This window comes from Sinocyclocheilus grahami, unplaced genomic scaffold (assembly GCF_001515645.1).
Source record: "Sinocyclocheilus grahami isolate Dianchi unplaced genomic scaffold, SAMN03320097.WGS_v1.1 scaffold145.1, whole genome shotgun sequence".
NCBI lineage: Eukaryota > Metazoa > Chordata > Actinopteri > Cypriniformes > Cyprinidae > Sinocyclocheilus > Sinocyclocheilus grahami.
This window is the reverse complement of record NW_015505324.1, coordinates 279,528-305,564: the sequence shown is the minus strand read 5'-3', so window position 1 is coordinate 305,564 and position 26,037 is coordinate 279,528. Positions and strand designations below refer to the sequence as shown.

Here is a 26,037-nt window from a genome sequence, read left to right as displayed (position 1 = left end):
TTAAATCGTTTTGTTCCAAAAATAAATCAATAACAATTTATTAATTAATAAAAACGTTATCTTCCTTTCCCCCCCTTTTGTTTTCAGGAATTTTATGTCTCGGTCAACAATTACAGCAGCGTTAAAATATTGAACATGTATACATGTCCTTCATGCTGAGGTCACTTCCCTTACCTAATTCCCAAAAACCCTGCTAATCCTTATACTCCTTTGAGTGGATGTTGGATTTACCGTTAAGTATGTTTTATTAAGTAGAATAATGGAAGAGAACTCATCAGTCAAAATAAACCTGAGTGAACTGTAGAAAACAATATACAGTGAAAGCAGAACTCATGAGTGATTTAATGCAAAGGGATGTGTGCAGTCTCACAAAGCACACAATTTCAAGAAATAAACAAAAGCACTAGGATCTGATTAAACATTTTCTTAAAATATGAAAGTACAATCATTGTCATTCGTCCAATTGCCCATGCATTCCATAAATAATTTTTTTAAGTTTGGAGGTTACGTTCATTTATTAATTCACTCACTCATTCAATGGCATCCCTCAACTTAAACTACACAAATGTGTGAGCCAGTATATCACGGTGTGCTCGTGACTAAGCTACTGTGCTGTGATTAAATGCTGAGCACCGTACCTGATTTCATTATGCTTGCCAGCCGTTCAAAGAAACCTTGTCTATTAAAAAGTGAAACAGCTACCGTTCAGTGAACTCGAGTTGGCATGTAGATCACGTAATTGCATACGGTGTGAGATACTCATGCATGCTGTTATATCTCTTGAATCGTATACTTCTTACAAATGCTACTAAAATGTGGGGTTAATACAGTTTATACTGAACACACAAGCGCTCGTAGACAGAAAAACACACGCACACACACCGACAACGACGCAGTATTCCAACTGGTGCAGCACGTTTGATATTATTGCTTTGGTAGACTATACTTTAAGAGTTTTTGTGTATGTTTGGGCTCTTTCGTACTAAAAAATAACGAATAACAACTAAAAAACACATGCGAATGACGTTAATAGGGAATCGGTTACATGAAGTTGCAATAGAAGTAGTTTAAGCTTCTCATAGTTACCATATAACCTTGTTGGTGTGTGTTGGTACTGGTAAAAGTGAAACATTTGAAGCCAAAAAAGTGAGACAGACAGTTGTGAGTTCACAGTTCAGGGGTCAATTTTAAGGTGGACTTTCACAGTGCTGTCTGTATATTTATCAGTCTATTTTGAACTGTACATCTAAATGAAAAAAAAAAAGAATAATCGAAGAGCAAAGTTTCAAATGCTTCCTTGTTGCGAAACTCTATCCGGAATCCCAAACATTACAAAGGCAGTTACTCAGAGATAGTCCCCAAGCCCCACACTTCACAGCTACAAATGTTTTTTTTCCCACCAGCACAGCTTGATTAATAAATATAAAATAAATAAAAACATCCAGGCCTAGTGCGGGCCCAAGAGAACAGCATGAAAAGCGGTGTTAACCAGCATGCAATGCTACATTAGTCTGAAATCGGTCCGACATGGCGGTTTTAGTCGAGCAGCTGAGCTACAAATGCGGATGAACGGATGGTTGGTAGGTCAGAGGTTAGAGTTGTGAACTGTCAGACTGAGAAAGCACACGCCCTCCTTAGGTTACCATTTTGGGTGTTGCGTACAAAGCTACACTACCTGCAACAAATACATTGGTTCGTATTTTTTTTTAACAGAGGGGGGGCTTGAAATTCAAAATGAGAGATATAAAAACAAAAGGTGGCTGACAGTTCAAAAGAACATGGCTACGCTTCACAAAGTGGAAATAAACGAACGTAGACGCTCACGAGCAGGAGAGCACAGTGGCTTGTTGTCATTCCCATGGCAAACACCAAATGAGCTCAGTACCAAGCCAAAAGCGAGTACACATGCGTTAGATACCGACACACACGCACACACACCGACGCACATTCACATAGCATTAGAGTGCATATATCACATTGAATAACAGGATAAAGGGCCTGTGGAAAATGATGTGACGGGCCTAGCATCCACTATGCTGCTGTGTAATGACAATCAATTTGATTGGGGGGGCGGCTCACGAGCAGGAGAGCACAGTGGCTTGTTGTCATTCCCATGGCAAACACCAAATGAGCTCTGACCGATCCAGAAAAAAAGCTCAGTACCAAGCTAGAAGCGAGTACACATGCGTTAGATACCGACACACACCGACGCACATTCACGTAGCATTAGAGTGCATATATCACATTGAATAACAGGATAAAGGGCCTGTGGAAAATGATGTGACGGGCCTAGCATCCACTATGCTGCTGTGTAATGACAATCAGTTTGACAAAATAAAGAACTGTTGCTTTTTTTGGGCTGTTGTGTTCCCAAGACCCTTTGTTTCAAGAGTCTCTCGTTTTCAAGATCAAAGGTTCAAAGGTTTTGCCCTCCCCGCTGCCAGTCCTGGAACGGCCCTTTACCTTGTACCCCTTCAGTTGTTTAGATAATGACAGCTCATAGGTCATGCAGCAGCAGTCAGTCATGCATTTACAGTTGACAGGAAGCACTTTTTTTCACATTTTGTATAAAAAGTTCATGCCCTGTTTATTTTTTTCTTCTGTTAAAAATGTTACAAAACTACAGGAAGAGAACTCCTTCTCCTTGTTGTTTTCCGGTGGTGCTCCATGGTTGCTTGACTGTAGGATTTGGGCGCGATGTGTTGTTCTTTCGCTGCATGTTTTGTTTTTTTCCCTCATCGCTCCATGTCTCATCCTGTCTCCCAGTCGTGCGTAGGTGAAGGATGGTTTGGCAGTGGATGTTCAACCCTGGAAGAGCAATCCTTCATGAACAAATAGCTAATTCAAAGAGACATTGTCTGAAGCAAAGTCACTCTGGCTAAAACGGATGGTCAAATCATTCAAAGTTCAGCAAAGCTAGCTTGCCCCTTGGGTTTGAAATTGTTCTTATGTAATACACCAATCATTTTACCTGTCCCATACCTTCAGGACAGTTTGTGTTTATTTCAGTGCTTTACTCGCCGCAGGCTGGAGTGCTTCACAGTCTGGACATCCCTTTTCACATCCATGCCCAACTGGATAAAAGAAGGAGGGAGTAGAGAGACAAGTGAAAAGATGACTGAATCATTATATAAGTGTGCTAGTTGTTAACTAGTGGTAATTTGGGCATTTCATTAGTTTGACTTACTGAACAAATATGCCCTTCATAAAATAAGTCTTATGTTTTGAGTCTGAATGAACTTAATGAACTGAGATATCTCATTCAACTTTACAGCTCGAATAAAATCCATGCACAGCAGTTAACAAAAAACTAAAAAAAGATCTGCTTTGTTGTTATTTGTGGTAACGCTTGTGATGTTAAACACTCTTTGAGTCTCTTAGTAGATTTGTAGACAAGAAAATCTTAATGATAAGCATTCACAAATGATTCAGTGACTTACGGCGCATAAAAAACACATTAACTTGTTGTCACCTATTGCCGTAATGATGTAACTTACAAGGCAAAACTGAATCAATCAGTGAATTAATTAAAAAAAAAATTTTTTTGGTGAATGGTTTCAAAGAATCACTGAGATGATTCAAAATCTTAATCAGCATATTAGAGTAATTTCTGAACGATCGTGACACTGCTGAAAAGCATTTTTACTGTATTTTTGAAAAGCATAAAATCCTATTTTAAAAAAACAAACATTGTAAAACATTACTGATCCAAACTTTTGAATGGCTGTGTATATAGAATAAATGTAGTTTAACAATAACAAATAGCAAAAAATAAATGAATTAGGAACAAATTAGACAATTATTAATGATAAAAAATAATATCTATGAAATACTAGAGAACAGAAAACTACATTGCCCATCATTATTAATGATATCTCAAAATGGTGAGTCAGATCAATACATTGGTTTGAAACTATTAAAAAAAACCTGAAAGAAAACAGATGACCTACCTTGGTCACAACATTCCCATGCTCATCAGTAAACTGCTCTTCATGTAGATGATCACTGGTGAGATCTATTGGATCATCCTTCTGCAAGGAGGGAATAATTGTTGGATTAATTATCATTACCGAATAATTGAAGTCAAGACTGTGCCCAAAAACATGCTCTTTGCTCAGACCGGACAGGCCCAGGGGACACACCTGTGCCTTCCGTCTGTCCTGGTCCCATGCACGTAATTCCCCCTCCTGATGGGAGAAGCCCAGCCCTTTATCAAAGGGCTGAGTGCCCAGCAGACGCCCCCGCAGGACCTCTGAATGGCCTGTATCACATACTGGTGTAAGCAGGGCCTCCTGTGCTACACGTGACTGATTGTGGTCCTGGGATGATGACATCATGGCCTCCATGGTCTGCCTCGTTTTGGGTTGGGACCAGCTGTGGAGGGAGTCTTTCTCCTGTGAGTAAGGCTGGAAGGCACCGCCGCTGAGCCTGCAAAGGAATGATGGACAAAGACGGTGTAAAGATGTTTGTCTAAAGGGCCGTTCACAACAAGAACTATAAAGATAATTAAAAAGTTTTAATAATGGTTCTAATTCTATGAGAATAGTCCACACCACAACTATAACATGGAATACTAATGTAATCCGTACCTGTCCCCATTGTGTTCAAGGGCTCTGGTCAGTCCAGTTCTCTCGCACAACTGAGCGTAGAGCTGTTGCCCTGTAAGAACAGAAAACTTTTCCTCTGAACTTGTCCCCTTTCCCCCCTTTCCTCCTCCTCTAGCTACACCCGTCAAACTGCCACCCGCCGCCGCTGCCACCTCTGTCCTCTTGCCCTCCGACCTCTGACCTCCAGCTTGTCCATTGTAGTTGGCCTTTGGGACGGCGCCGCTGGCCCATGCTTTTTCTGTGCTTGCCGACACCGACTCATGCTGTATGTCGTCTTCCTCTATCTCCTCTTCCTCCTCCTCCTCCTCCTCCAGCTCCATGATGGAGCCACTTGCCCCGCTTGCTCCGCTGCTGGGCCTCCCCAAACTGCTGCAGGGCAGGCTCAACGTGTTGGCCTCTGAGTCATCTGCACGGCTACTACCATCCAGGGACGAATCCTCAACGGTCACCAGGGACGGACTGACCCCCGCTGGCCACACCTGCACATCTGACATCTCCATCATGGTGTCCTCCTCAGTGGTGGCAATGGGCGCACACTCCAGACTCGACACCTCCTGCCAGTAGGGCTCGATGCCCAGTGGAGAGGGCAGGCTGTACTGCATAGAAGCGGGGGAGAGCAGCTCCTCCCGCACCAGCCCGTAACCTGAGAGATGGCCAAACAAGAAAGGCAACGCTAACACCACACAGAGACAGTGGGGATACGTGGGGAGTCTTGACCCTCTCAGAAAGGTCATGCAGAACACAGTGCTCTGGGTGCAGTCTGTCAATATATACAGTAGGTGAACAGAAGTGCTTTAACGCAAAGCATTAGCACAATAACAGGGCCACAGAAAGTTCATTCTGCAGAGAGAGATTGAGTTCACTCACAACAAGCAATCCAGTTTCAACTTTTAAAGGAATTTTCAGCTTCTAAAGGAATATTCTGGGTTTTTTCAACTTTGGGGCATTTGAAACAAATTTTGCATTTACAATGATGCTTTAATAAATGGAGGTGGTAACCTGCCCAAGATAAACACCTTCGAACTACCATTGGTCCATGGTGATTACGTAATAGGTACGCCGCCTTCTTTGACATGGAAATCTTCTCCAATTAATTTCTTCTGTTCAGTTTGTTAAGGTCAGTGTGTTGATTTTATAGTCTTGTGTCATTATTTTTACTTCAGTGTGAGTAAAAACAACAAACTGGAAATCTACTTAAAAGTGACATATCATGAAAATCTGACTTTTCCAGGTTTTAAGTGCTATAATGAGGTTCCCGGTGCATCTACCAACCAAGGAAATGTGAAAAAGATTAACCCAGTAACTTTGTTTTGGTAAGCCTTTTTCTGCAAGCATCTGAAAAAACGTCTGATTTCGCTCCCTTGGTGACGTGGCAAAGGGATCTCATTATAATATTACCGCCCCTTAATCTGCACACGCCATCATTTGATTTCGCAAGCGACAACGGTGTACCAGTTCTAATGCCATAGCAAAACTTGCTAACTGTTCTGTCTTTGGCTGCACAGACGAGCACAGAACACTATTTAGAGTCCCAGCATCAGAGGAGACAAGAGAGCAATGGATTTATTGATTTATTTAATGTATATTGCTGCTGCCACACAGATCTAAAATAAACATGCGATTTATTTCCCAGCTGTTTACCTTCACAGACATAACCGACTGTTTTTGTAACTCGTGTGTTTTTAACGTAAACTTGTGTGTGAATGAGAACTTGTTTAGTACTCACATGCTGTGATAGCCGCTTTCTGTCCGTGTGCTTCGGTTGTGTGCGTTTAGAAAACCGTATATCAGATGTTTACACTAATATGGTTTAAAACGCATGATTTCAGCGCGATAAACATGATAATCAGAACCAAAACAGATGGTTTTTGCAGGTCTGAGCTGTAATGGCGCAGCTCTATTCTGGAAAAGGGGACGGAGAACAGCAGCTCATTTGCATTTAAAGAGACAGCCCCGAAAAACACTTTTGCTTCCACTCAAAATAGGCATTTTCAAAATGATATAATAAATTATCTGTAGAGTATTTTGAGTTTAAACTTCACAGACACATTCTGGGGACACCAAAGACTTATATTTCATATTGTAAAAAGTGGCATAATATGTCTCCTTTAATAGTAAAAACTGAAGTTGTAATTGCAATTGAAAGCGACACTGGCGGGTTTTTTTTTTTTTTTTGCTTTAAAGCTATCTATTGTATAAAGAGCTGTATTTAATGCTCTCTAAACAAAAGCTACATTTTGCAATAACTCAGTATTATACAATAGTTATCTAATCTTAATTTAGTCAAAAACAATAAAAAATATAATTTAAAGTCACAATGTAACATAAGTAGCGATGGATTTATCCAGAAGAAATGATTAGAGAAGTCTGGCAGACAGTAAAACGTCTGACTAGTTTCACCAGAAGATCAAGTTAAAACATTAAGGTCAAATAAATAAATAAATTCATAAATTAATTAAGGATATACATGAATGGATTATAAAAAAATAGATAAATAACATTCATTTACAAAACAAAATGTTTATTTCATGGCAATGTCAAAAAAGTTGTATTTATTAGCTTCAAGAACAAAACACAAAACAAAAATGTATATTGTTGTATATTAGGGGTGCCCAAACTCGGTCCTGGAGGGCCGGTGTCCTGCAGAGTTTAGCTCCAACTTGCCTCAACACACCTGCCTTCAAGCTTCTAGTATGCCTAGTAAGAGCTTGATTAGCTGGTTCAGGTGTGTTTAATTGGGGTTGGAGCTAAACTCTTCAGGACACCGGCCTTCCAGGACCGAGTTTGGGCACCCCTGTTGTATATTGTAGTATACTAAATGAATACTACATTTAAGTATACTACTATTCATTTGCACATGTGAGGGGACAATAAGGGACAAGTTATGTTATGTTGTTATGTTCAATTTGTTGAAAACCCAGAATATTTCTTTAACATACCTTCCCCATCCACATACACGCTAATATACTCAGATTCAAAATTGACTGATGTCAACTCTTTCTTTCTCATATACGTATGAAAGTTGTGTACATGACCACGCAGTACATCACACTACTGCTGTTCCTGAAACCACGCCTTCTTTCTATGCGTGCACATTTGGGCAGCATTATGCTAATATTTCCACATAGTGACCTAGATATGTGGGGGCGTGTTAGAACAAGCTGTTTTAGGTAGGTGTGGTTGACTCTTAACTTTTATAAAGAATATCTCTTTGGATTTGAGACTTTAGTCTTTGCAACTTTACAGATCTGCTTTATGCACCAAGAGCTTGTAACACTCCAAAGAGAAAGGAAAACTTGAAATTGCATCATATGACCCCTTTAATGAGTTTGCAACAATGGCTTTTCTCTTGTGTGTATGACCATAATGTGGGATACACATTCCTGGGATTGTTCAAATGAATATGGAATTGCAATATATATAACTGATTTGTATTTGCATGATGTGTGCAATTTTTTAGGCTAAAAAATATAAAACATAAAGTGAAATATAATCATCAGTCATGGCTATTTTATAATTTTTGTATTATATTGTGGAGTCTGGGAGTCCACAGCTGTACTGCAGGGTGTCTGGCAATTATTGTTTGATTTCAATTAAATTTTTGTGAAACAATAAAAAATATGCATCAACAAAAAATACAATACTAACTTAATATGCTTAAAGCAACCAAAGTATTGCTAAATTAAGAAGCTAAGGTTCAGCCAAATGTTTTTTTTTGTTCCTTAACAAATTAAAAAGTGTTTAATAAGTATTATTTTTAGCTTTGCAATGAAAGCCACTAAACAATGTATGCAAATACATAAATAAAAAAATACATGATATAATGCATTAAATAATTGTTTGCTAAAAACTATTTACATTTAGAAAGTTTAACTAATTTAAGCCCCGTTCACACCAAGAACGATAACTATAAAGATAACGATATTAGCATCCACACCAAGTGGCAACCTTCCGCTCTCTCTCGTGAAACCAACATGGAAGTGACTAAAACTGTAATTCATCGACTGGCCGCTAGAGGCTGGCTCCAAAAGGGAGTCAGTTCCATAGACCTCCCATGTTAAAATGCCCAACTTTACAGAAGAAAAAAATAAGTTTACAGCCTGGTACAAAAAGTGGTTTTGGTCTATATAGCTAATTTTGCCCTTCATGACAACTGTGAGGGGGGTGAATTTTCTTTTATAACTCATCCATTTAAATTATATTAAGCCTTAAAGTTCTGCATAATTAAGGGCGTGGTCACTTGAGTGGCAGGTGGATTACCGCTGCTGTCACCACCGTCGAGCTAGGAGGGCGTGGTTTCAGCAACCAGCTCCCGCTTCTTTGCCCATTTTCGATTATCCGGGAGTGACGCGCTGCCAAGATGGCACGGCCGGTTCCACCCACTTTGAGCTTCAAAAAACGCTCTTCAGAAACCTACGGGTGACGTGACGGACACTACGTCCATGTTTTTGTACAGTCTATGGTCCACACCAGCGAACGATATCGTCTGTTTATTCTAAGCGTACATGCGTCTGCCGCTTTAAATTCTTGAGCTCATTACAGCAGGATGGATTCTGATTGGCTGTCAATTTTTTATCGTTCAACAGCTGTAGAAAAAATCGTTTTGAAAGTGATTCCAACGATATCGTTTCTCTTTGTTTTTATCGTTATAGTTGTGGTGTCAACTCTGCTATTCTTAAATATTGAGAACGATTTTTAGAACTATATCTTTATCGTTATCTTTATAGTTATCGTTCTTGGTGTGAACGGGGCTTTAGACCATAATAATGTGGACAAACTTGCCTAATAACACAAAACAAGAACTAAAGGTTGAGAAAACACAAAAAGCTTGTCAAGAGTTTTGTTGTAGCATTAAGCTATTTTACAAATTTATCAAACAACTGGCACCATAACAGCAAATGTTGTAGCTGTATATGTAGGTGGATGGATTAATGGATGGATCAATGGTTGGATGGATGATATATTACTGTTGCAATGGAATGATAATGAAAAGAAGAAATGAAGAAATATTGAAGAAGAGAATGAGGATGATTTACAGCGATGGACCTTCACTGTGCCCCCAGTAATGAGAATACACACGAGTCAGAAACACACACACGGTGCATACTGTGAGACACAATAAATCTACTGTCACTCCAATACAAATAAAGCAACACAACATGGGGCAAATGTGTAAAAACGTTGTTGATTGTTATGTACAAAAGCCACATATGAAGACATAAATCTAAACACACACACCCACACAGGTACGCATGCAAACAAATGTAAACCCATTCAAACAGTCAAACACACATAACATTACAGCACAACAAACAACACCAAATTATGGCTCTGAAACATCTTGATATCACACACAACATTGTTCTGAGTGATCTGATAATCTTATATGGCCTGATAAGGTGGTTAGATATTTCTTCACACACACATACACATACACATACACACATATAGATTAGGACTACATTCACATCTTATAATTATATTTTGCATCCTATTTATAATACCTTGGGAGTACCTGTTGCATTCAAGGAGACTTGAAATCTCATATATGTCAAGTAATGCCACCACATGACAATTTGTCGCTACTGAGAGGTTTGTTTAGTAATGAATGGAAAAGGTGGGAATCATAGCATTGCCATGGCATGCCTGATCCATCATTGGGAAAAAATTCTCATTAAATCCTGTCTCAGACATTCTTTCAACCTACATTTCATGCTCAGGATTTTGGGAGACTCAAGTTAGTATGCAATTAGTGGCCAACCCATGCAGCTTCAAACATCTATGCATTGGTTTACTTGGTGTCTAATGTCATTTCTCTCATAAAAGTCCAGAGGATTAGAAGATCAGTGCAAGCTGCAGTCTGTTCTTACCGTTGACGACACTCGGGGAAAGCAGAGCGGAGTCACAATCCGCCAGTCTGCAGGCTCCTTCCTCCGCCGTCTCGGGAAGCACCTGTGGAGCCTGAGCCTCCAGAGACTTCACAATATCTGCCCGGTCAATGTTCTTCAAAGCTCCATGAAGGTTCTCCACTGAAGATATGATGATGGAAGAGGATGCAAATACAAGGAAACAGGACATGAATTAACAATGAACAGCTCTATTTTTATTAACTATCATTTACAGTGATGAATAAATACTGTAAATACTGCAATTTTCACTGTTTGCTCACTTTTATTTTTTTGTTAGTTTGTTTTTCATCCACTATTTTTAGTTTAGTTTAGTTTTAGTTTTATGTCCACCTTCCGTTGATTATTTTATTCCAGTTCAGGGTTTTTAATTCAATAGTTTTCATCTTGGTTGATGATAATAAACCATTATGTATAAATGATATGTATAAAGCCACAAAGATGTAGAGTGTTAATTATGGATCCTCACTCTTGGCCTTCTTGCCCTCTCGGCTGACCCACAGGTTGAGCAGAGCTGAACTCTGGTCCAGGAGGGAGTTGGGATTCTCCACTCTGATCCGGTTTATGTCATCCACACTGAACTGCAGCTCCCTCGCCAGCTCTACAAACGAAAACAGATGAAAGCATTTATAGAATGTGAGTTAAGGGAAAAAACTGAGAGGTAATGAAAAGAGATACAAGAAGTAAAGCTCGCACCGGTCCAGCTCAGTCCCAGCTGTTCTGCTATTACTGTGATCTTTAGCTTGGTTCTCTCCATGGCATTCACAGTGGCTGAATCAAAAACAAAATATATCACTGTTTCCACAGACAGTCCAATGATGCACCACTTTAATAACATAACCAGCTATGCTAGTGGAAAACATATATTTGACTGTGGATTTCACTGAAAAACCCAAGAGACGTAATACAATATAGACTATAGACCACATTAACAATATGATCATATATTTGGGGTTAGTTGATATATGGTCTTATCTGTGATATATAAATAACTGAACATATGCACTACCATTCAAAAGTTTAGGATCTGTAAGATTTTTCTTATGCTCAGCAAGGCTGCATTAATTTGATCAAAAATTCAGTAAAAATCGTAGTATTTTGAAACATTACTTCAATTTAAAATAACTGTTTTCTATTTTATTGTATTTTAAAATGTAATTTATCATTTTAATGTGATGGCAAAGCTGAATTTTCAGCATCCTTCCTTACTCCAGCCAAATCATTCTAATATGCTGATTTGTTGCTCAAGAAACGTTTTATATTATTATTAATGTTGAAAACAGTTTTTGCTGCTTGACATTAAAATCATAAATGTGTTTACTATCATGTTTGATCAATTGAATGCATCCTTGCAGAATAAAAGTATTAATTTCTTAAAAAAAAATAAAAAAACTTTCCAACCCTAACATTTTGATCAGTAGTGCATACTTGTGTTGGTATATGAATAATGAACATGTTCAGTAAAGATCTTGTTAATAAAGATCAGAATAACAGGAAATTAATGAAAACAGCCTCTTCTAGAAAGGCACCTATAGTTTCCATTTAGAACTGTATATGAAATTTATGTAATGGAAATATTACAGCCGCTTTAAACATCTTGTAAAATTTCCCAGATACAGTAAAATGACCTAGATTAGTTATAACTGGTGACTGAAACTATAACATTAGTCATCACTTACCAAGACCTGGCCAAAATCTGCGCTATACATACATAAGTTGGCTTCATCTGCTTCGAGAACAACGAAGATGTGACAAAAAATTCTCATTAAATCCTGTCTCAGACATTCTTTCAACCTACATTTCATGCTCAGGATTTTGGGAGACTCAAGTTAGTATGCAATTAGTGGCCAACCCATGCAGCTTCAAACATCTATGCATTGGTTTACTTGGTGTCTAATGTCATTTCTCTCATAAAAGTCCAGAGGATTAGAAGATCAGTGCAAGCTGCAGTCTGTTCTTACCGTTGACGACACTCGGGGAAAGCAGAGCGGAGTCACAATCCGCCAGTCTGCAGGCTCCTTCCTCCGCCGCCTCGGGAAGCACCTGTGGAGCCTGAGCCTCCAGAGACTTCACAATATCTGCCCGGTCAATGTTCTTCAAAGCTCCATGAAGGTTCTCCACTGAAGATATGATGATGGAAGAGGATGCAAATACAAGGAAACAGGACATGAATTAACAATGAACAGCTCTATTTTTATTAACTATCATTTACAGTGATGAATAAATACTGTAAATACTGCAATTTTCACTGTTTGCTCACTTTTATTTTTTTGTTAGTTTGTTTTTCATCCACTATTTTTAGTTTAGTTTAGTTTTAGTTTTATGTCCACCTTCCGTTGATTATTTTATTCCAGTTCAGGGTTTTTAATTCAATAGTTTTCATCTTGGTTGATGATAATAAACCATTATGTATAAATGATATGTATAAAGCCACAAAGATGTAGAGTGTTAATTATGGATCCTCACTCTTGGCCTTCTTGCCCTCTCGGCTGACCCACAGGTTGAGCAGAGCTGAACTCTGGTCCAGGAGGGAGTTGGGATTCTCCACTCTGATCCGGTTTATGTCATCCACACTGAACTGCAGCTCCCTCGCCAGCTCTACAAACGAAAACAGATGAAAGCATTTATAGAATGTGAGTTAAGGGAAAAAACTGAGAGGTAATGAAAAGAGATACAAGAAGTAAAGCTCGCACCGGTCCAGCTCAGTCCCAGCTGTTCTGCTATTACTGTGATCTTTAGCTTGGTTCTCTCCATGGCATTCACAGTGGCTGAATCAAAAACAAAATATATCACTGTTTCCACAGACAGTCCAATGATGCACCACTTTAATAACATAACCAGCTATGCTAGTGGAAAACATATATTTGACTGTGGATTTCACTGAAAAACCCAAGAGACGTAATACAATATAGACTATAGACCACATTAACAATATGATCATATATTTGGGGTTAGTTGATATATGGTCTTATCTGTGATATATAAATAACTGAACATATGCACTACCATTCAAAAGTTTAGGATCTGTAAGATTTTTCTTATGCTCAGCAAGGCTGCATTAATTTGATCAAAAATTCAGTAAAAATCGTAGTATTTTGAAACATTACTTCAATTTAAAATAACTGTTTTCTATTTTATTGTATTTTAAAATGTAATTTATCCCTGTGATGGCAAAGCTGAATTTTCAGCATCCTTCCTTACTCCAGCCAAATCATTCTAATATGCTGATTTGTTGCTCAAGAAACGCTTTATATTATTATTAATGTTGAAAACAGTTTTTGCTGCTTGACATTAAAATCATAAATGTGTTTACTATCATGTTTGATCAATTGAATGCATCCTTGCAGAATAAAAGTATTAATTTCTTAAAAAAAAATAAAAAAACTTTCCAACCCTAACATTTTGATCAGTAGTGCATACTTGTGTTGGTATATGAATAATGAACATGTTCAGTAAAGATCTTGTTAATAAAGATCAGAATAACAGGAAATTAATGAAAACAGCCTCTTCTAGAAAGGCACCTATAGTTTCCATTTAGAACTGTATATGAAATTTATGTAATGGAAATATTACAGCCGCTTTAAACATCTTGTAAAATTTCCCAGATACAGTAAAATGACCTAGATTAGTTATAACTGGTGACTGAAACTATAACATTAGTCATCACTTACCAAGACCTGGCCAAAATCTGCGCTATACATACATAAGTTGGCTTCATCTGCTTCGAGAACAACGAAGATGTGACGTGTTTTGGATGGCGAAACCGCTTCGAACCTTCTGGACCCTTTATATAATCACTCCCCCACCTTCAACACCTCTCAACAGGCAGTTTTTAGCAGTACTTTCCCTTTAAAGCTCATTCTCAAAGCTAGAGCTTGCCATGCTAAGAGTATTTATGCTGTAATCAAACCAGCACCATGCGCTACATTACTGCTCATTCGCTCAGTAAATATAACGGCCGCCCATTTCTCTGAATTGTTTGTATAAGTTGCGGCCCGTCTGAGTGCAATCCCAGCATCACCCTCATAAAAGAGAGCAGTGCTTAGCATCCAATGCTCAATCACAGCCATGCATGAGAGAGTGGGCAGGTATAGAAGCAAGGATATGGGCACAGCATTCAGAAGCCCCCCTCCTCCACAGCTGAGGGGACGCGTCATGGTGCCACTATGTCTTACCCAGGCCAGGCTCATTCAGGGCGCTGTACCTCTCCCTCAGGGCGAGAGGGGTCAACGTTCTCCGCCGCTCGTCGCTACCCACCACCTAAAGCAAAAATACTGAGTAAATACAGTGCTGTAGTTTTGTCTTTCATACAGTATTTATTGGAGCATGGACATTCACATCAAGGCAAAGTGCTTATGTATAAAAATAGCTTGAAGGTGTTGTAATACACAGAAAGACATTCTGGAGACAGTATCACATCGGAAACACCAACTGCATCCTTTTATTTCCTTTTTCCAAAATGTGCATGTTCAGAAGATTAGCTTATTTGATTAACATTTGATATGAAAATGGGATGAAATCAAGATAAATTGTGTTTTTCTTATGCATCATAATTTTTTCCCCCATTTTTTGTCTAAAAGCATTTTTTTAAAGCACAAATCTAGAGTCTCAAAAATAACTTCTCGTTCAATTTTAATCCATTTAAGTTCAATTTAATCAGTTTAAATAGAATGACTATTATTTCTGTAGCCTGAACCATAACCTTTAAGGAATATCTTGAGATATCTCTAGACATATCCTGAATGTCATGTGCCCTGAAGAAGAATTATAATTTCTTTAACTATGTAGTTTAATTGAATCCTAGAGTTAAATAGTCCATTCTAGACAACTTATACAGTCTAGTGACATTAACGTCATTATGAGCTGGAGAAAAGTTAATGGAGAAAACATAATTTTGAGTGTCATTTGAGTTTGAAAGGTCGAAAAATAACTGTTTAGACAGGATTAGGTTTAAAAAAAATGTTATTAATTAAAAATAAAATTTATAAAAAAATTAAAAATATATATTTATTTTAATTAATACATTTAAATTACAATATTTTTCACTTAAAAAATAATGTGACTATGACTCCAACTGCAATATGAAAAAATATTTAAAATCTCATATCACTGACATCAACAGCAAAAAAGCATAACATCATACTGAAACATCAGCGCTCAGCTCTCTGGAGGTTTCCTCAACACCAGGAAAGCGATGCCGTTTGTTTCCAAATTAAGTCATGTCTTGCCCACACTCTACTGTGTTAATATTTAAGTGCTCATATTATAGGGTGTTCACACTTGAAAACAAACTCGGGCCACTTTTTCAGTGACCAAAAAGTGAACTATTTATTTGTTATTTAATGGGATTCAATTTCTCAGAGGTCTCCCAAGTTGGCTTCAGCCCAAAAATCAGTAGGGAATTTGCTTTGAAATCTTTATCAAGGCTGAGTGACAAAAACACAGACGTGCAAACTAGTTTTGTCTGAACAGAGTTTATGAGAACATGAGCAGGTGTTACAGATCACAGAGGAAATGAACAGCGACAGCACCTTGATGCAGGGAGGCATGGTGATGTTGAGGTTGCACAGCACGTGCTGCGTGTCCTCGTACTTGGTGGACTTGCGCAGGAAGGACAGGAACCCGGTGGCTTCCTTATTGGCGTCTCTCACCTGATGAGCCAGGGGAAATGGAGAGGGAGGGAGGAACAGACGGAGAGAGGAGAACAGGATAAAAGAGGGGTGAAAACCAGGCGAAGGGTCAAATGAGAACAAAAGAGAGGGGGGAAATGAATAAAGGGAGTGAAAGAGGAGAGAGAGAGGTAGAGAAAGAGAAAGATTAAAGAGTGTTAGACAGAGTAGCTGCCCGGCTGTGACTCATACAGCTTGACGGGAGGTGGGGAAGGGGATGGAGGCAGTCCACAGGCAGGCGAGAGACAGAGAGATTTACCTTCACTTTTACCTGGCCGTCTGTGAGATCAGACAGTAAGAGAGTGACCGTGAGAGAGAGAGAGAGAGACAGTGAGACAGACATATAGACAGGCAGGCAGATACACTGGCAAGCAGGCTAGAAGGAGAAAGAGTTAAGGGCATGCTCATGAGAATAATACAACAGTTACGAGGTGAACCACTACACCACAGAGCCAAAAATACAACACAGAGCAGCTCGTCTGAGGCTGACCGATCACAGAAAGAGTGGAAGCCACAATGACAGACACCTAAATGAAGGACAGCACTGGGGGAAATCAGAGACACTGAGGACTAAGGCTGCACCATTTGGACAAAAAATATTGACAAATATTGCCAATGTGATTCCAACTGCAATAAGATAAAGATTTAACATCTCGGATTTGTAGTTGATTTAAAGAAAGAAAAAAATACTACATCACATTGAAACAGCAGCTCACACAAACCAAGAAAGCATTATCTTTTTATTTTTTTTACAAATCAAGTCATGTTTTTTCCACGCTATACTGTCAGTACCATTTAAGGGTTTTCACACTTAACTCCTCTCAAAAAGAAAGTGACTGAAAGTTCAAAAGAACCCAGTTCCTTTTTTACATGTACACTGGAAGTGGCACCTGAAAAAGTCGCAAGGTTTTTTATGGCCTCTCCTGTCCACTTTATCTCGTTTTGTCCCATTTTCACTCACACGTCAATTTTTTAAAATAATACCACTTGAACATTATTATTAGTAGCAGTAACAGTAGTAGTAAAAACAATTTAATATTTGAATATAATTTATTAATAATTATATTAATAATTATAAATTAATATGATCTAGAACAGTAATAAAAAAAATTATCTAAAATATTAAAAATTATTTTCTTTAATATAATCTCCTGCTTTTATCTCCTCTCGTGACCCATCATTAGATTTTTAGAATAATTGGACATAACAAATTTTGTCCACTTTATCTCTCTTTGTCCACTTTTCACTTACACATAATTTTTTTGAAAAACATACCACTTGAACATTATTATTATTACTACTATTATTAATTTAATATTAAATGTGATTTATTAATATTGTTTAGAAAATAAAATAATATAATTTATTATAACATATAAAACATTTTCTGTAATATTTCTACATTATTAGATTTTCATGCTAACTTGATGTCACGAATTCGGTCCATGGACTTCCGTTTATTCACCACCAGAGGTCACCCTTTCCATTACATTGACTCTCGCACAACACAAACTGTTGCATAGCACCCCGGACTACATATCCCATCATTCATTGCACGGTTTGCACACTGCACTGATTGCACTCATTGCACACAGCTGTTTCTTATCACCTCACTCACTATATAACACCCACTCAAATTGCCATTCTCTGTTGAGTATTGTTTAGCCTGTACCCCTTTCCGAGTCTCCGTGTTTTTCTTGTTTTGCCTTGCCTGTTTTTGCGGTTTCTGATCTTTGCCTGTTTTCCTGGATTTTTCCCTCTCGTCTCGCCCCTGTGATTCTGTCTGCCGATCGGTGACCTACGCTAGCCCTAGGACTATTCTTGTGTTTTTGCCCGCCATATACCTGTTTGCCATTGTTCGACCCTGCCTGTTTACCACGTCTCTTTAATAAAAGCTTGCAGATGGATCCACACGTGTCACGTCTCGTCAGCCCCGTTACACTTGACATAATAAATTCTACATAATCTATTCTTCTTCTTCGTCTTCTTCTTATAATTAATAATAATAACAATAGTCCAGATAATATTAATACATATTATTATAATAATCAGTCATGATTGTTATAATAAAATGTATAAATATTATCTAGACTATTACAATAATATAATTTATTGTAAAATAGTAAAAAACATTTTCTGTTATAATTTTTACTGTTATCTCCTCTCCTGTGACCCAGTGTCACATTATTAGATTTTCATAATAACTTGTAGTAGCAAAAATATTTGAAATTACATTAATGTAAAAATATACAATAATGTTAACCTGAAGCACTTTGAGTTCACAGTGAACAATATAAGGAAATTGCAGTGCAAAACCAAGCCACATTCTGGACAGCTTACTAATTATGACACACTCTAGGGACGCACTAGGCCATATTACAATTTTAATTAAATTAAACTTAAAGTTAACTTTTACTGAATACATGTGCAGCCCTACTGAAGACATTAGGGAATACATAAAACAGACAAGATGATCAGACAAAGTGGTTAACAATGCTAACACACACACACAAGAATGACACACTCAATGACACAAATATGTGTAGGTTGAAAATAAAAAGCAAATTATTGACACAGGGAAGTTGGCATGAACTTCTCAGCCTATATTTCCTAAGAAACACTCACAGACAGACAGAAATAAATAAGGGAAAGACAAATGAACGTACCTTTACGGAGACAGGTAGCCGGTTGTCTCTGAAGGCCTGGAAACTGAAGCTACGGGGCTGCTGGGTGGCTTTCCTCACGGGCACCAGGTTTCCGGAACATTCTAAGTGTAGTGGCATCCCCTCCATCACCTGTGGGTGGAAAAAAAAGGAGAAACAAAAGGAGAGCAGTGAGTCAGACGGAGTCAGAGACTTAGCATTAATGCAGTGAGTTTTATTTTTGTACACATGCACGTGTACACTGCTGCATCATAAACATGCATTTCATTATTTATATCTTACTGATCCCAAACTTTTGAGTGCAGTGTATATATACATAGATACCACATATATATATATATATATATATATATATATATATATGATTTGATGTTTGCTAACCTCAATGTCCCTGCTGCGGGCCACTTCGGAGAAGTTCTCGTGCAGCTCAAGGGTTTTGTCTATTTTGTCATCGGTCATGCAGTAACAGCGCAGACGGCCCTCTCTGGCATCGTTCATCTTAGCAAATACCACAAATTTAGCCATGTACGGAACTGACATCAGCTCACGGTACAGCAGGTTGGCGAAGGTCACGGCCTCCGCCGTTCGTGGACAGTCCGCCAGCCAGAACCTGCAGCGAAACAGAGGAAAGATGCATGTACAATAGAGATCAGAAAACAGGGTCACAAGAGACGACAATTTTTACATGTAAATCGCATAAATACAAACGAGTGACAGTTCTATGGGTTGTAGTGGTGGCTACCATGAATCTGAGCAAGAATGAATTGTAATAGTGATGACATTGTTTACTTGCACACACTGTCTATGTTGTAGCAAACGCTTCATCATTTAATTAATTTATGTTGCAATTATCACTAGAAAGTGGATACGAACAACAAAACAAAACAAAATTAAATGAAAAAAAAAAAACAAAAAAACAAATCAAAAATAAAATTTACTATTTTGGTAATAGCAGTAATAGTATAGAAAACAAAAACAAAACAAAAAAACAGAACAAAAACAAACGTGCTGAGATTTGAGAATAATGTGCAATCTACATACTATAATTTTTGTGGCGCAGTGGTATTTCAGCACATATAGTGACTACTTAAAACATATTGCAGGTAGTTAGTTAATAAGATGCATATTTTTGTGCTAAAATACAACGCAATTCACAAATTGGTGCAACTGTTTAGTAAATTCACCCCTGGGTGCTCTATTCTTGCGTGCTTTTGTGTCTCACCTTGCGGACACATTGGTGGTGAAGTTGGCACAGTTGTGGGAATACATGAGCTTGGTAGTGCCAGTGATGTCCTCCCACTGAGCGGGAGCAGTGCCACCTGCAGAAGGTTTACAGCTTTTTATAAAACCCTTTTTTTCCCTTCTTCAACCGACACCATCTGGAATGAACTTGCTGAGTCTATCTTTATCCCAGTGTCCCTCTCCAGGCAGGACACCAGTCTGTTTCAGCCTTTTCCAAGCAGCTTGGCAGGGCAGCTACATTAAATCTGGCTGAGGCTGAAAAAGACTGGCATCCAAGACAATCTGCCTTTCTCCAAAACATAAATATCAATTTCAGACAATGTTTTCTTTGAAACAGATCAGGACTGGACCGTACCAATAACACTGCAGAGGAGGCGGAGGCTAGTAGTGTCTCCTTCGCCGGCATCGCGTGGACTCTCCCTCCAGGATGGAGGTAAAGGGATACGCAGTCCAATTGGTCGGTGGAATTTGCGTCGACGAGGCTCCACTGTCACAACGGGACTGAATGTGGCCTGGTTTCCTAACTGCCGAGTCAGCAACTCATCCGGGATTGGCTGGGCCTGGGTAGAGACAAGAGGAATAGAAATAAAGTCACAAAAATGTATAAATCATTTATTGCTGAAATCATTCTCAGTTATTCTCTGATGAATTTACAGCAACCTTGAAACAATATTTCTTATTCATTATTATATTATTATAAATAATAATAATTATTCTTATTATTTCTCCTACAATACATAATTAACAACTTTATGAACAAAGGTAAAACATTTTTTTGAAGTATCACCTATAATCACATTATGAGTGGTGATTATGTGCAAGTTCAGTTTGAATGGGCTTATGGGGCTGTAATCATATGTGACCCTGGACCACAAAACCAGTCTTAAGTCACTGGGGTATATTTGTAGCAATAGCCAAAAATACATTGTATGGGTCAAAATTATAGATTTTTCTTTTATGCCAAAAATCATTAGGATATTAAGTAAAGATCATGTTCCATGAAGATATTTTGTAAATTTCCTACTGTAAATATATCAAAACGTAATTTTTGATTAGTAATATGCATTGCTAAGGACTTCATTTGGACAACTTTAAAGGCGATTTTCTCAATATTTAGATTTTTTTGCACCCTCAGATTCCAGATTTTCAAATAGTTGTATCTAGGCCAAATATTGTCCTATCCTAACAAAAGGTTATATATTCAGCTTTCAGATGATGTATAAATCTCAATTTAGAAATATTTACACTTAAGACTGGTTTTGTGGTCCAAGGTCACATATATTCTGTAAATTCTTTATGAATCATAAATTCATTATTGTGTGCTGATATTGCTTCACTGCCATTCTCTACATCCTAAAATGTCCTGAAATTTCACCTGTAGGCCAAGTCGGACCCTCTTAGTGACCGCCGTGTCAGGGAAAATGGCCTGGACCTGGGGTACCAGCTTACTTGTCAGCTGACCTCCCTCCGGACCTATAAGATCGCTCTCCTGCTGGACACGTGACACCACAGCAAAGTAGAGAGGGAAGTCTGTGGAGATGATGCGGCGGATTCGTTTCTTCTCCAGCTCCTCCTGACTTTCCAGATCTGATGAAGGCACCCAGAGAAAACAAGGTCATATATGTCAGTCCTGCAGAAATTGTTGGTGCAGAGTAAAGTGATATGTCATTTGTCTGCTAGCACCTCATGCTACATAACTGAAAGAGAAAATAAAACTATAAAAGACTTATGGGAATTCGTCTCAGTAAAACCTAAGACTACCTTCATCCATGCCATTAAGGATGGTTTCTAGAACATCATCACCATAGCGGTTTCGATGCTCTTTCCATACAGAGCCATTCTCACTTCGGAGAACCACTAGTTCCCGATCACCTCGGCTCAAGGATGCGAAATGAGGGATCTCCACTATCACTGGCCTGAAAGGGATGATGGGAAAGCGCAAAAGCATTTGTTATTGTATTGTATTGTTCCTTCAGTCATTGATAGGAAAAATTCAACTTGGCACAGCAACACAATAGAAAGAAAATAAGAAGAATATCCAAGAAGAATATACATTTCATAAATCCCTAGCAATACATAAAAATAATATAAACAATACATAAAAATAATATAAGTAATATAAAAATATAGTAGAATAGCAGACATTAAAATAGGTCAATTAAATGTACATTATATTATAATAATTATATTATTATAATTATTACATGATATGATATTATATTATTATATGATTTGTTATTACTGTTCTGTTGTCAGAAATCTGAAAAGATCTTTATTTGACAACTAGATTCTGAGTGAATACAGTAAGATTTATTCACAAAAATTATTTTCATTCTGTATTTATTCAGTTCTACTATAAGCGCTACAAAAAATATTTTTAACTCAGTATTTTTTGTCTGGTTTTCAGTACAAATATCGAAACATTCTTAAATCAAGACTAATCAAAACAAATTCAGATTTGCTTAAGAAGTCTTGTTTTTTGAAAACATTTTTTTGTATCAAAATTAAGCGAGTTTATGCTTAAAACAAAACAAACAAACTAAAAAATCTGCCAGTGGGGTCAGAAAAATAAACTTAATTCAAAGAGAAAACAAGTTTATTTTTCTTGCCCCACTGGCAGTTTTTTTTTATGTTTTGTTTTAGCATAAACCCACTATTTTGAGAAACTTACTTCAAATTAATTTATCTTGAGTGTTTAGATATGTGTACTGGTAAATAACACAAAAATACTAAGAAAGAAAGAAATACTAAGAAAGAAAGAAACTGAATATATATACAGTGGGTACGGAAAGTATTCAGACCCCCTTAAATTTTTCACTCTTTGTTATATTGCAGCCATTTGCTAAAATCATTTAAGTTAATTTTTTTTCCTCGTTAATTTACACACAGCACCCCATATTGACAGAAAAACACAGAATTGTTGACATTTTTGCAGATTTATTAAAAAAGAAAAACTGAACACTTTCTATAGTAGTGGCTCACATATATATATATATATATATATATATATATATATATATATATATATATATATATATATCATTAAGGAACCAAAATAGCAGATCCAGAACGGTTGAAGCATATGCCATCCTACACACAGACCCTTACCCCAGAAACTGCATACTGGAAGGCCCTAGGGAGATAATACGAGATGCAAGTCCCTCTCCCTCCACGAGAGGAGGTGGGGTGGTGAGTTTCTGCGGTTTGACCAGACGGCAGGTGATGCGTGTGGGGGCTGCGCAGGTGCGCGGTGGGATGATCACACGCAGACCATTATGCCTGCTGCCACGCATGGACCCGCCTCTCGCATCCACCATGAAGCTGACCAGAAACCTGTCAAACAACCAGCCAGTGAGTAAACCGGGTACAATAACTTTTCAAAACAGCCGGAAGCCCAGTATAAAGCTAAAACATCTTCAAAGGAACCTACTTCCTACACACTTGATGACAGTGAAGACATGTATAAAAATAAGCATTTATGACCAACAGATAAATACGGAGATAAAAGCGGTGAGAAGCCATTAGCAAGGGTTGGTAACAGACGGTTACTGGATTTGTTAGGCTGAATGTGAAATATGTGCACTGACCCAGTGTGGATGGGGCTGGCCACTGGGCTAACGTTGTCTGAGGTCTCTGTGGCTGGACTACTGGGGATTAGAGAGTCCTCGTCATACTCCTTTGGCAAAGGGACAGGTGTGTGCTGCAGACACACAGGAGTAGCACAGATCACACAGACACAAAGACACACACAAACAGAGATAGAATGGCAGCTTTATGAGACTAAGAGAGAGAAAGAGACCACTCTGCTTGGAAAACCGGGTAACAGCAGCTGGTTAAACTGTTTTGAAAAAGGGTTAACTAACTCAAGCTCCTTCCAGCTTTGTCAAGATGGTCTACCTGTCCTAACAAGCTTGGAAAAGATGGTCTACCAGGCTGGAGTCCACTAGGGGACCTCGGCAAATGTTCAAGTGGGGCTCAGAATTACTTCAAATTAAACAATACAAGCATTAAAATAATCAAACAACTAAACATTTAGATATTTCTTATTTTAATTCACCCCCGCAACAGGGTCTTAAAAAACCTGAATATATGAGGAAGTTTCATTGTTAAAGTGACTTCTAGACCTGAAAAAGCCATGTCAATTACTAGGGCTAAGGGGGCTTTTGAATTTTGTTGTGGACAGTGGGGGCTTTGGAATTGAGAACTGAAAAAGAGGTGACCAGCTAGAAACCACCAGACCTGGATTTTTTAGTAAGGAACATTTCTTATTTCAGCACATGAAGCAGAAAAAAACAATACCTGGTCCAACATGACAGTTTCAGGTGACACGCATGGAATTCTGGGAATTGCGGGCGAGTAAGGTCTGGAGAGAATGAAGGAGATATTTGTAATCTAACTTTAATACTTTATTTTAAGGTAAAAAAAAGTGTTTATTCTTGTTCTAGAATCTTAGCCAAAGGACAATTTTGTTGCATTGTGCTCTTGTGACCTACGTCGTGCCCATCACGCTCTCAAAGTCTCTCAGGGTTTTCTTGGGGGACAGAAAATCATCATCTTGGTCTTTCAGGTCATCCAGCTTCAAATAGCGAGCCCCATCCATCCCGAGAAGTTCATCACCTACATACAGCACAAAATATGTCAGAGACACTGATGTAGGAGGTTTGCAGGAAAAGGACTAATAAAAAGGAAGAAAAGCTTATTTTAAGTTATTTCATCGTTTACAATCCACCATCATTACCGGTCGAGCACATACAAGAACCTTCACTCATTCACCAAGTTCAAGTAATGAAGTCATACACACACAGAGCTAATGGAAAACATGAAGAAATCAAGATACTTGATAAGATTGCATGGTATTGGTTACTGAAGTGGGCATGCCCGGTAGTGCAGAGAAGATCACACTTAATCTGCATGTGAGAGATAGTTTGGTGTTATTGTAGGGGCTTAATCACAGGTGTTCATAGATGCGTAAAACAGCCACTGTGACAGTTCATTTTGGAGCCCTCTGCTGAGTCAAATAATCATCATTAGTCAATTAGTAAAATGATCCACTCCCAGTGTGACTCCCATAGTGTTTGGATAAAGAGAACCTCATCTTTGGGTGTTTCTTCAATTATGAGTACTACTATGTCCCAGCGGTTGATTTCAGCATTTTTCTATTTTGTATCATTTTTTGATGTTTTCATTATTTATTTTTGATAGTTTTCAAATACCTTTTATTGTTAAAACTTTCATTGTTTTACCCATGTCTCAAAAAAAAATAATTAAAAAAATAATAATATATATATATATATATATATATATATATATATATATAATACACAGAAAACAACTTATATAACACATAACACATTAAATATATATAGTTTAATATAATATAATACAATATAGTATAATATAATATAATACATGTCTTATGTATAACTATTATTGTTTTACATATATACACATTAAATATAAAATAAACATATAAAATGTTTATAATATAATATAATATAATATAATATAATATAATATAATATAATATAATATAATATAATATAATATAATATAATATAATATATGTTAGAAATTGACTTGCAGTAAAAGTGTGTTTATTTAATGCACAGAGCCAAAAGTGCCCATAGTTGAAGAAACACCTTTGGAACAAACTGAGAACACAAAGTAATTTTGGATGCAGTCCTGTCAATGATGGATCCACAAACACATGTTACTGTCAGTAAAGGAAAAGAAACATCATGACTACACAGTGACGAGGGGCCGACGCTGTAGTAACACGAAGCGACATGTTAGAATAGAGAGTGGTTAGAGAGACTTGAGGGCCAGAGACAAGATGAGAGTGCTTGAAATGGAGGCACACGTTTCACGAACCACTGAGAACCGGACAACCAAGCCAGAAAGAAGGAGACGCTCCTACCTAATGTTAGCTGAGAAACTCCTACAGCGGGAA

At 37.8% G+C, this 26,037-nt stretch overlaps 1 protein-coding gene across 1 annotated transcript in view; it reads right to left on the bottom strand.

The window, feature by feature from the left end:
- Positions 1–2,080: 2,080 nt before the first annotated feature.
- Positions 2,081–26,037, bottom strand: part of LOC107591686 (ankyrin-1-like) — a 107,852-nt gene continuing 83,895 nt past the window's right edge. Inside the window, exons 27-47 of the mRNA XM_016280911.1 lie at positions 26,005–26,025; positions 24,581–24,704; positions 24,387–24,450; positions 23,675–23,787; positions 23,196–23,420; positions 21,849–22,003; positions 21,463–21,674; positions 20,443–20,647; positions 20,068–20,164; positions 19,227–19,455; positions 18,849–18,977; positions 16,045–16,164; positions 14,689–14,773; positions 13,207–13,281; positions 12,980–13,111; positions 10,478–10,636; positions 4,590–5,250; positions 4,143–4,428; positions 3,951–4,031; positions 2,983–3,074; positions 2,081–2,808 (exon numbers count right to left, since the gene is read on the bottom strand). Of these exons, the coding sequence (XP_016136397.1) occupies positions 3,006–3,074; positions 3,951–4,031; positions 4,143–4,428; positions 4,590–5,250; positions 10,478–10,636; positions 12,980–13,111; positions 13,207–13,281; positions 14,689–14,773; positions 16,045–16,164; positions 18,849–18,977; positions 19,227–19,455; positions 20,068–20,164; positions 20,443–20,647; positions 21,463–21,674; positions 21,849–22,003; positions 23,196–23,420; positions 23,675–23,787; positions 24,387–24,450; positions 24,581–24,704; positions 26,005–26,025 (3,242 nt within the window). The 3' untranslated portion in view covers positions 2,081–2,808; positions 2,983–3,005. The remainder of the gene's footprint in view (positions 2,809–2,982; positions 3,075–3,950; positions 4,032–4,142; positions 4,429–4,589; positions 5,251–10,477; positions 10,637–12,979; positions 13,112–13,206; positions 13,282–14,688; positions 14,774–16,044; positions 16,165–18,848; positions 18,978–19,226; positions 19,456–20,067; positions 20,165–20,442; positions 20,648–21,462; positions 21,675–21,848; positions 22,004–23,195; positions 23,421–23,674; positions 23,788–24,386; positions 24,451–24,580; positions 24,705–26,004; positions 26,026–26,037) is intronic.